This window comes from Archocentrus centrarchus, chromosome 6 (assembly GCF_007364275.1).
Source record: "Archocentrus centrarchus isolate MPI-CPG fArcCen1 chromosome 6, fArcCen1, whole genome shotgun sequence".
In the NCBI taxonomy this organism is placed as follows: Eukaryota; Metazoa; Chordata; class Actinopteri; order Cichliformes; family Cichlidae; genus Archocentrus; species Archocentrus centrarchus.
Genome location: NC_044351.1, coordinates 20,311,958 through 20,323,387, shown reverse-complemented (window position 1 = coordinate 20,323,387; position 11,430 = coordinate 20,311,958). Strand labels below are relative to the sequence as shown.

At 38.8% G+C, this 11,430-nt stretch overlaps 1 protein-coding gene across 1 annotated transcript in view; it reads left to right on the top strand.

The window, feature by feature from the left end:
• Positions 1–3,229: 3,229 nt before the first annotated feature.
• The window catches only part of fkbp16 (FKBP prolyl isomerase 16), a 33,105-nt gene continuing 24,904 nt past the window's right edge, over positions 3,230–11,430 (top strand). Inside the window, exons 1-3 of the mRNA XM_030731027.1 lie at positions 3,230–4,087; positions 4,362–4,531; positions 5,476–5,564. Coding sequence (XP_030586887.1) covers positions 3,646–4,087; positions 4,362–4,531; positions 5,476–5,564 — 701 coding nt within the window. The 5' untranslated portion in view covers positions 3,230–3,645. The remainder of the gene's footprint in view (positions 4,088–4,361; positions 4,532–5,475; positions 5,565–11,430) is intronic.

The window sequence follows — 11,430 nt, the reverse complement described above, 5'->3', positions numbered from 1 at the left end:
ATATATATATATATAAACATACACACACACACACACACACACACATTTTTGCATTACAAACATGTACAGGGAGGTGATTAGTGTGACTGTCATAGTATGAAAGGTCACATGACATAATTAAATCTATGTTGAAATTGACATATCTCACTTTGCAGGTCCTCTTCCAGATCCTCACATCATGGCCAGCAGGGAAAACACGTCCACTACCAGGGATATGCAAGTTGCTGCATGGACTTGAAGGGGATGAGGAGCTTATCCTCTCACTGAGACAGAGGCTCGATCATTTCTATCATGACATCTACATGGATGTCTTCTTAAGTTGTAAACCCTGAGGAATGTAGGTTAATAAGTTGATATGCCTTTCGTAAATACATTTTCTCTGCCAGTGCAAAATTGACTTAAATTGTGTATGTACTTCACACACGCACACCATATAGTTTTTTTCTTTTTTTTAAACAATCATTGCTCCATGTACAGTGTTTAATAGAATTATTACATTTTATGTTTCCTCTCTTCTATCCATGGAAGCCACTTTAATCTCAGTGCTTTTATTTAGCTTGTATTTTGTATAAGAGCTTGAGCTAACTACTTGATTCATGGAACTCCTGTTGAAGCCAGGGAGCAGAACTGAACACACGAGTCAACAGTTCTTTACTCTGTTGCCTGTTTTACTTGTTAAATGTTTCTAGAAGATTCAAATGATTCATTCTCCTTTGATAGGAGAAAGTTTGGGGAAAAAGCATCTTTTTTTTTATACGTGCTGTTTTGATTTGCTGCAGTATGTGTTTCTAATCTGATACGGGAAAAAGATCCTGATGGCTTGTAAGCCTTTCCTCCTTTTGTTTGTTACCCCTCTTTTTGCTTTCATACTACACATCTTTGTCAATTGGTCTGGCACTTCTAAGGGAGACAAAATTTCTGTTTTTTTGGTATGTTGTTCACATGATATTTGCATATTCAAAATAAAACAAGTGGCTCAAAAAAGTGATCATTTCTGACATGAGAAATGCTTTTTTTCCCCCAATATCACTCCTTTGCTTATGAAGTTTTTGTCATTATCAGGCATGCAATTCAGATAAGATTGAATACATGTTCAATATGAAATGCTACTTTAAAAACTCTCATTTTGTTAGGAATAGTAAAATAGTGAATAGAATCTGTATTTGTGCTCAATCTGTTATAAATTCAATAAATTTCACTTTCGGAAATAATTTTAGATAGCAATACATATGAATACAAACAAAATTAGCTGTAGCTCAGGAGGTAGAGCAGGTCACCTACTGATCGGAAGGTCAAGGTTCGATTCCTGGCTGCTCTGGGCTGCATGCCAAAGTATCCTTGGGCAAGATACTGAACCCCAAGTTGCTCTCCGACGGAAGCATTGGAGTGTGAATGTCATGGAAGTGCTTGTGTGAATTGGTAAATGTAAACGTGTTGTATGAGTGCTCAGACAGAGTAGAAAAGTGCAATATAAGAACCAGTCCATTTACCAAATGGTTTTACATGTACATGCAAAAATCAAGTTAATTCTACTTAAGAAAAATCATTAAATACATTTAACAAATTTAAGTAATTTATACAAAGGTTTTTTGTTTGATCTATATAATGAAATGAAGTTGCTTTTACTTGCTAATTTAATTTACAACATTGAAAAAAGTTGAGTGATTTATACAAAGTTTAGTTTTGCTTGATCTACTTGACAAAATTAAGTTCACTTTACTTGGATTTTATATTTCATGTAAAGAAATAAGTAAGTACTTTAAACAAAGAACAGTCTTGCTTGATCAACATAAATAAATTATGTAAATAGTTGCCTTAATTTTATTATGCATACAGGGCAGGATATTTTTATCAGTGTACAATTGTCTGTTTTTTTCCTGTTACATTAGCAAAGTCCTGATAGGATTATATCATCACCTGTGAACAATAGTGCTGTTGCCCCACAGCCAGAGGGTCCTGGTTTCAGGGCAGGGCACTTTTCCCAGTGATTGAGCTCCAGTTTCTCTTACTATTTAAAAACCATGCTAGTTTGATGCTGCCCATCTAGGCCAAAAGCATTCTCATGAAAGGGATTTTTAATCTAAAGAGTTTCATTTCCTGGATAAAAAAAAGAAGACTAGCTTCATTTATGGCCCTTCTTTATTATGAGATCAATCTAATTGGATGTGGAGAACAAATATAAATCTCACTTCTCAAAAAATATCCTTGATTCCATCTTATTCCCATACACATTTGGACAAATGCATCAGGCCACACCTCGTAATCTTTGAATTCAGGAATTTTCAGTGTTATTGGCACAGATGTATAAAATAAGCACTTAGCCATGCATTCTGCCTTTACAAACATTCATGAAAGAAGGGTTGTTCTAAAGACATAACCGAATTTGTGTGTGGTGATGCTACCGTTACACAACAAGTCAGTGTGTGTGAAATCTCTTCCCTCCTGGATACTCCATGATAAGCTGTAAAGGGTATTATTGCAAAGTGGAAGCATTTAGGAACCACAGCAACTCAGCCACAAAGTCGTTGACCAAGTAAAGTTTGAGAGCGGGGTCACTGATTGTTGAGCAGTGCATAAAAGTAGCCAGCACCCTGCTGACTCAATAACTGCAGAGTTCCAAACCTCCTCTGGCATTAACATCAGCAGGAAAACTGGGTTTCCATGGCCAGGCAGCTCCTGTAGGTGTAATGTGTAGGTAGCCCAGTACTTTTATCCATAGAGTGTATGTCTGCTACATTGCTATTGTCTGAATTTGCTGTTGGTCTGGGATGTGAAGTTAAATATGCAGCATCCAAAATCCTGGTTAAATATTTGATTGCAGCTGGCATGTGTGTTTCAAAGCTGAAATGTTTAGCATATATTTTTTGCTGTAATCATGACAAGAGCAAACATCCCATGGAAAGTGTGATGGATAAAACACTGCATTCTTTTCCATTTCTGATGAATAACTGTGAATAAAGCCAAATGGATCGTATGTAATCTGCAATCCGTTGCCATCTTTACAGCCTGTGCGTTATCATGGTTCATCTGTGAATCTTGTGGCATTTCAGCAAAAATAAAAATCAGTGCAATTTCAGGTAAATTAAGTGGGAACTTGTACCTCCTGAGAGCTCATTGGTAGATACTGCATTCATGGAAACTGCATTATGGGGCACAACGGTGAAGTCATTAAGAAGCTTACAGACGTTCTGGCAGATTAGGTTTTTCTCTTCTAATCCCGTAGATTACCACTGCACAAACCCTGCTGGCTGAGAGTGCTTCGTTGCGGTGCGGTTTCTTTACATTGATCATTTTGCGTGTGTGTGTGTGTGTTGCAGACACATCACTGAACTGTGTAGACTACGACGGATACAAGTACAAGTAGGAAAGAGGAGAGGTCAAAGTGCAACAGAAGCGCAGAAGTAGGCAGCTTTTTCAAAAAAAGGGACTAACGCTTTGAAAAAACATAGATGAAGCCAGGATTTAGGGATCTGACCTGGATTTTCTGAAGCGCAACATGGATTTTTGTAAATATTACTTAATGGAGATATTTTTTTGTACTGACAGAGCATAGGTGGCAAACAAAACTCCTAACCTGCACCGAAGGGACCAGTGGGTGAACAAAGAGGATCATCTTTTTTGGAGGCTCATGCTTTCTGTAGTGAAATGGAGACAGAGCCATGTTGTGAAGAGCACAAGGACCCTGCAGTAAAGCCTACAGATCCTGAGGTGAAAGAGGCAATTTTTGGGCTTGTTGATGGGGACAGTCTCAATGTGCTGCCCTGTGCACCTGCAGAAGAAGGCAAGGAGCTGTGTGGGAGAGAACAGGCTGAAACTGAGAGAAGTGTTGGAGAGAATAAAGGCACTGAGATAAAAAGCCCCTCTGATCTTGAGCAAGAGAGTGTGGAGCCAGAATGCAAGGCAGTGAAGAAATTCAAAAAATCAAACAGTTGGAAGATGGTAAGATTTCAAGACCCATCAACAGAAGATGAAGTGCTGGAGAGGGACAGCTCCACAGAGAGTCTCTTTCCTGAATATGCCACACAGGAGTGGACTTCCACAAGTTTTGAGGAGCTGTTCATGGCAGGAGATTGGGAAGACATTACAGGTAAGGTACAAGGTATAATGGCAAATCGCATTTAGACATACTCACTTTAGACTTTGTGGTGGTAGGGAATCTTAAAAAAAAAATCACTAAATTAGCAATACATTTTATTGATCTTTATCTATATCATATAGTTCTAATGACAAACAAAAACAAGTGATCAAAATGTGACCGAGTTCAGGCTTAGCCTTTTTGCAGCTGTCTCTGAGCATGTGTTTACCCACAGTAGATTGACCCCATTTTCTCCTGCACAATCTTTTCTTCTTTCTTCATGCAGAGGACCGACTTTTAAGGAAGAAGGTGCTGAAGCCTGGCACCCCACAGGGCCCACACCCCACCTGGGACCAGGAGGTTACTGTGAAGATGCAGTGTGTCCTGGAGGACCGCACTGTGGTTGAAAAGGACTGCAAGCTTGTCTTTGTTATCGGGGAGGGAGATGTAAACCAGGTGAAAGCTTTTAACCCTTCAGCCTCTCCCACAACATGGGTTTCTGCATTATTAAGTGTGTTTATTACATCACACTTGTTTGTCGCTGTATTACATCACACAGTGATGGACAGACGCTTAAAGTAGGTCAGAAAATCTCTACAGCCAAGCTGCTGACTCTGTGAGCTAACACCAGCATGCTAACATGATTCAAAACTTAGTTCTGTGCTCTCATGATAACATTTGGCAATGAGCACAAAGCACAAAGTGTAGTTGAGGCCAGAGGCAAGATACATGTAGCCAGGCTGAAACCAAAAATCTGGAACTGGTGGTAAACTTGTTCTATTTTAATTACCAATAAAGCTTATAAGGTAATTATAATTTAAATAATTACTGAGCAATTACATTAGTTGCTGCTTTGCTAAAATGTGGCAGAGTCCCCATTGCTGAGGTTCAATTCAATTCAGTTTTATTTATATAGCACCAATTTACAACAACAGTCACCTCAAGGCACTTTATATTGTAAGGTAAAGACCCTACAATATTAAAAAGAAACCCCAACAATCACATGATCTCCTATGAGTAAGCACTTGGTGACTGTGGGAATGAAAAACTTCCTTTTAACAGGAAGAATCCTCATGAGAAAGCTGTTCTATGATCATAAAAAGCCATAACTGGTCACCAAAGTTATTAGAAGTTATCCCCAATTTAACGATAAGCCACACACAGACTTAACTGTCAGCTTCTTGTAGTGGCACAAGAGGAAAACTCAGTGGTACGCCCATAAAATTATTGCTCATCCTCTGACAGACCGACCAGCCAACTGACATTGACTCTCATCAGGGTACCATGTCTAAAAATAGGGTTCACATACACTTGGAATTCATCATCTAATGTTACAATCGGTTAAGATCACCGAACACTGAAATGTTGTGTCTATTGTGAAATTCAAATAAAACCTGCAGGCCTTGGAGGAGTGTGTCATGTCCATGCGAAAAGGAGAGCTCGCATTACTGCTGGCAGATTCACAGTATGCCTATGGACTTCTGGGAAGGTAAGGACTTTCCAGTTATTGTTGTTTGATAATACTCTCATGAACTAAGAAATGCAATGGAACGGAAACAAGAAGTGGGCCGTTATGCTTTATTAGAACATCAATGACAATTAGGTATCATCCCAGTTAGGAGCCCAGACCTCTTGAACCTGTTGCTGTGGAGGCAGCCCGGTTATCCAGGGGTAGCAGGGTTAATGGACCATAAACAGGAGCAGATGGCTTTCTCCTAACAGCCTGCAAAGGCAGCCTATCAGTGTTGCGTTTGTAACATCCCAGCCTATAGGAGTGCAGCACTCATATTACAGCCACTGGTTTGGGTTTATAACCTTTACACCATTAAAGAGCCAGGATAAACACAGAGGAGATTGGTGTGTCACTGCAGAAAACCCCATTGTTTATAGTTTAAATGTTTGTTCTAGATAACCTGAACACGTGAAAATGAGACAGTAATGCAGCACTGAGATTAGATGAGATTGTGTATAACACCAGGGAAAAGATTTGAAGAAAAAAAAAAAAAAAAGCTTTCTCTGGTGAGGTTAGAGAAAAAATATATTAGCAGATGTTTTTAATGTGAGTCCCCCCATGATGTTGCTGTAAGGTTTTTTTCTGCAGAGTATTTTATTGCATATTAAGCAATTTAATAAACAGCTAAATTGAGTCCATTAATTTAATTCTAAAAGCCATAATATGAGCTCTGTACCAGTGTTTGAATAACCCCACATCCATTAGAGCAAATTAAACATTATTAGACACTTTCAAACACCTAGTCTTCAGCCATATGTGCTCTGTGACCGGACAGTATTAAAAAAAAATATAGCATTTGCCTGCATTTTTTTTCTACACGTAGATTATACTGTACCATTAGCTGAATAGCTATAATTCAGAGTAATGCATAAAAACACAGAATATCACGCGTCAGTAAAAGCCCGAAAAAGGTTCAGTGAACTTCGCTCAGATTTACTAAACGCTGTTTTTTCCCCCAGTGTGTGTGTGTGTGTGTGTGTGTGTGTGTGTGTGTGACATAATGAGTCCTGTGCATAAGGTTCTGTTTGTGTTATGGCGATACATGAATGACAGGATTATGTGAGAGGTGAGGACTAGGAGTGTCTGAGGCGTTGTCTGGAATCTGGCCCAGTGTCGTGTGTCAGTAAGAGGCAGCAGGAGGGTAGTTAATGATTATTGTGATGGAGCTGATTAGGGTTATGGCTTGTGGAGTCAAACTTATTTGTACCTAATGATAGACAATCAAAGCTTTGTGCTTGTTCACTTACTGAAGTTGTTATGTGTACCTGTCACTAAACTTAATCTTTAGTGTGACATTTGAGAATTCTGGTGGTATGACATGTTTCTCTAGATAAGCTTGTATGCCATAACTGCCTGTTGAAGTCTATAGACTTAAAAAAAAAAAAAAAAAAAAAAAAAACAGCAACAGCTATCATGTTTCACTGTAGCTCTAACAGATTCAAAATATAAGATAATGAGGTTAATCTCAGCAGCCTCTTTCTGTTCTGCAGTACATTTCTGAGTGGATTGAACTGTCAGTCACCTGTTGCACACAGTGCCACTTCACAGTTGTCTGCAAGAAGGGGTGTGCAAAGCAGGTCAGCCAGTATGATTCAGCACAGCACAGTGGAGTAGTCTTTAGTTTGGTGTGTGGGTGATGGGCTGGCTGCAGCTTCTAATGTGATCATGAAATGCAAATGAAGATCTTGAAAAGAGGGGAATACGAGGATGGTGAAACTCAAAAGTCGGCAGCATTTAGCCACTTGGCTACGGAATAAACGATGAGCTGGGCAGGACTGAATCGACTGGAAGGAACACTGACGTTTTTCCTGTGAGACAGAAAAGCTCTGAGCCCTTTAAGGACTGGAAGTGACAAAAGGCTCCATCATGTTCGCTTCTTTGTGGAACAGAAGTGTGCGTCAGATCTGTTCCCGCTGAGAGATGCTACTTAGTCAAAGACACAGACTGCATCCCCTCAGTCAGCAGGTCATTATCAGAGAGGAGTGGAAGCTAACATCTGTTGATTTATGGACAGGCACTCATAAAACCTTCAGGAGCCAAAGAGAGTCTGGCTCATCTGTCCTGCACAACCCCGAAGTCAACAACTTTATATATCACTGGCAGCTGCTTCATTTTTGTCGCGACAAAACTAAACTTCCAAAAGAAGAAACTGTAATTCTAAAAGTTTACATTATGCACAGCACATTTATTTTTAGCTCTGTGTGAAAGTCTCACTGTGAAGGAGGGCACCCTATGGTTATTTTGGCCAGCTGTCAACAAATATAAACAGAAGGTTTAACACCATTGTTGGCACCAAAGGTGTTGGCGTACATTTACTCCTGGCATTACTGGAACTAACTCAGCAGCATACATGTTAAAGTGAAGTTAATTAGACCACTGGGAAGTGTCAGCGTTAAATTAATAGTTTAATCCAAGTCCAGATGGACAGTGCCAGCCAGTTAATCATTCTAGTTTTGCAACAATGTGTTATGAGGCTATTGTGTGCTATTTATCATCTATCCATGTATTATTTATTTAGTATTGCTGTTCAGCTTTATGTATAAAAGTACTTATTAAAATACAATAAAAATAATCACTTTACATTCTCAAAATGATCATTTTTATACTTTGTAAATGTTCATTATAAACTAATTATAGGTCAATTTAACCCTGAAGAAACAATAAAAAAAACTGATTCAATCACTCTTTTACACAAGGTAGCAGAAGATGTGAACATCTGTAGGCAAACTAAATTGAGATCTTCAACAAGATCATTTAAACCAGTCACCAACAACTATGCCACATCCAGAGTCACTTAAACCAGCTTTCTGAGTTTGAACTTCAGCAAGTTGTCTTAATGACCCGTCCACATGCCTAAATGTACTGAGTTGCTTTCATGTGATTGGTTGATATTTGTGTTTACGAACAGTTGAACAGGTGTACCCGATAAAGCGGCCAGTGAGCGTATGATTGGAAAGGAAAATATCTGGGGAACTGAAAACATATAAAGATGTCAAGACAGCTTAATTCATGTTATTTTAGGTCATGTGTGAGAGAAATAAGCCTAAATTTGGATATAATTAAAAGCTGGAAACATTTAGAGTGTTCTGTCTGTAAGTATTCAGAGCACTCATCAAACATGAGTACCCTGCTTTCAGGCCAATGAATGTCATAATACATGCATGGCAACCTGGCAAAATGCCATCTAGGTTTGCAGCTACAACATCAGTGTAAGATTGAAGATAATCAAAAATTAAAACCTTCATTTGATTTCCAAAACAACATTCATTATCAGTGTGGTCAGATCAGTCGATCAATCATTACCTCCGCCAAGGAGGTTATGTTTTCGGTCGTGTTGGTTTGTTTGTCTGTTTGTCAGCAGGATTACTCCAAAAGTTATGAACAGATTTCGATGAAATTTTGTGGAGTGGTTGGAAATGACAAGAGGAAGGAGTGATTAAATTTTGGCTGTGATCTGGATCATGATCTGGATCCAGAAATTTTTTAATGATTCTTCACTATTGCGGGATAGGGGGATTTTAATCATTTAGCTTCTAACTCCGAAACACAAGGCACAAAAGCCTGAAAAAAATTAGAGTGTAACATAGTGACATGTTCTATCAAACAACATAGTGAGGCGACGATCATTTTTTTTATCGTTTACTGCTCAGATGATCCTAGCGTCTGGGAAAGATGCAAGATTATTCACAGCATTTAGATACACGTATTACAGCGTCAGTGACCCTATGGCCTTGGCGGAGGTTTGCGCTCTCTGAGTGCTTCTAGTTATCAGTGTGGTCAGATCAATGTGGTATCAGCTTGGTTAGGATAGAGGTTTTGTGGGACAAAGTGTATGAGTGTGGTTTGTATTGTCAGTGATTTTCTTCTTTTGACAGAACAGTAAGGAACCAGGAATCACAGCCTGAAGTACACAGATAACTAGAAGGGCACTAGAATGCATTCTCAGCTGAGGCCAAAGCCCTGTTTTATCATTTTAACCACAGGTATCTGGATCAAAACCAAAATTTAATTAGTTCTTTCTTATGCTTCTCCTCTTCATCAAGTGTCATAAAAGAGAATGTGATCACATACTAAAAGAATAGCCTCTAAAGGAATGGTAGAAGCACTATGGAATAACACCAGATGGCTATTGTCAGTTTCTGAGGGGAGAAAAACAAACAAATCCTACTGTGGGAGGGGAGGAATCTCCTTCTCTTTGGCCCCAGGGGATGTGGGCTTGGTTGCTTCTGGAGCCTTGCTTACACCAGGTTTACTCTTCCAGCTTTATTGTTGGCAAAGTAAAAGGAACTTAATTAAGCAAGTACTGCAACACTTACCTTGATGGTCAATGTTATTGGGTAATATTAATAATCCACCAGTGGACTTTAGAGTTTAACTTGATTTGCCACAGTGTGAAAGTAAATGGTTGACTAATTCCTGATAAATACAAAATTGTAGGTGTAAACATACATATCAGTGTGGGTGCAAGACTTTTATTTTTTCTAATATCACACTGGATCCAGTTGTCAAGAACTGGCTCATAAAATCCTGGCGTGGTTTCCTTTCATTTGTTGCTCACAACTCTAATAATATAAGGACTCAGGAATTCATTTCTAACTGACAGTGAAGAGAAACTTTGTCAATTTTGAACAATAAATTCTGTTTAAAAAAAAATAAAGCTTTGGAGTGGCCTAGTCAAAGTCCGGACCTAAATTCAAGCTTTGGCATCACCTATAACAGGCCGTTCATGCTCAAAAACCCTCCAATGTAGCGGAGTTAAAACAATTCTGCATAAAAAAGTGGGCCTAAATTCCTCCACAGTGATGTGAAAGACTCATTGTCAGTTATCACAACTGCTTGATTGCAGTTCTTGCTGCCAAGGGTGGGACAATCAATTATTAGGTTTATGGGGCAGCATAGTCCCAGGCAGGTTTGGAAAACTTTTTTCCCTTAATAAATTAAATCATCATTGAAAAACTGCATTTTGTATTTACTTGGGTTATCTTTGTCCAATATTAAAATTTGCTTGAATATCTGAAACATTTAAATGTGAAAAATGTGCAAGAAAAGAAAAGAAAAGAAAAGAAAAGAAAAGAAAAGAAAAGAAAAGAAAAGAAAAGAAAAGAAAAGAAAAGCCTGCCATTCCAGCCTTGCTGTGAGGCACATAACTTGCAAACATGCTGATATTAAGAAGTTTATGCTGATAAAAATATCATTCATTTTATAGGTTTCTCATCATAATATTAACTGAATTAAAAGTTTGACCTGATGAAACTCTGAAGTTGGAGGGTATCTTATGCTTAGTCTATGATTATGATCTATTATTGCAATTGTGTCCATCTGCTGCGTTTATTTGCCTGGGGAGAAGGGTTTTCAACCATCACATACGTGTTCCCGTGCAGTTCTCCAAAATCCCAACTGCACATTGTTTGACAGGGATGACGCTGTGCTTCAGTCAAATGCTCAGCTCTTTGTATGTTTTAATTATTCTTCTAAGGAGCTGCGAACAGCACAAGCAAGAGTAGCCTACAGACTGGTTGTACCACATATTTTTGACACTACCTCCATCTGACAACATACACTCTGCAGGCAGACGGGCTGTCCATCTACCTGCATGTGGTAGAGGACTAGCAACAAGATGACGCTAGCAGTTTTGTCACCAGAGACCAAGGGATATCAAGGATATTTGGTCACTTATAGCGATAAGAGATGAATTAACTTTTAATGACCCCAAATGGGTGGGTACCAAGATAAACTGAAACTGGTTGAAGTGACAACTGGGAATGAAAGATTCTTGAAAGAGTATCTTAAATATAACAGGTTGGGGAAGATGTAAGTGGGTTAGTGACCATCTACAAAGCAA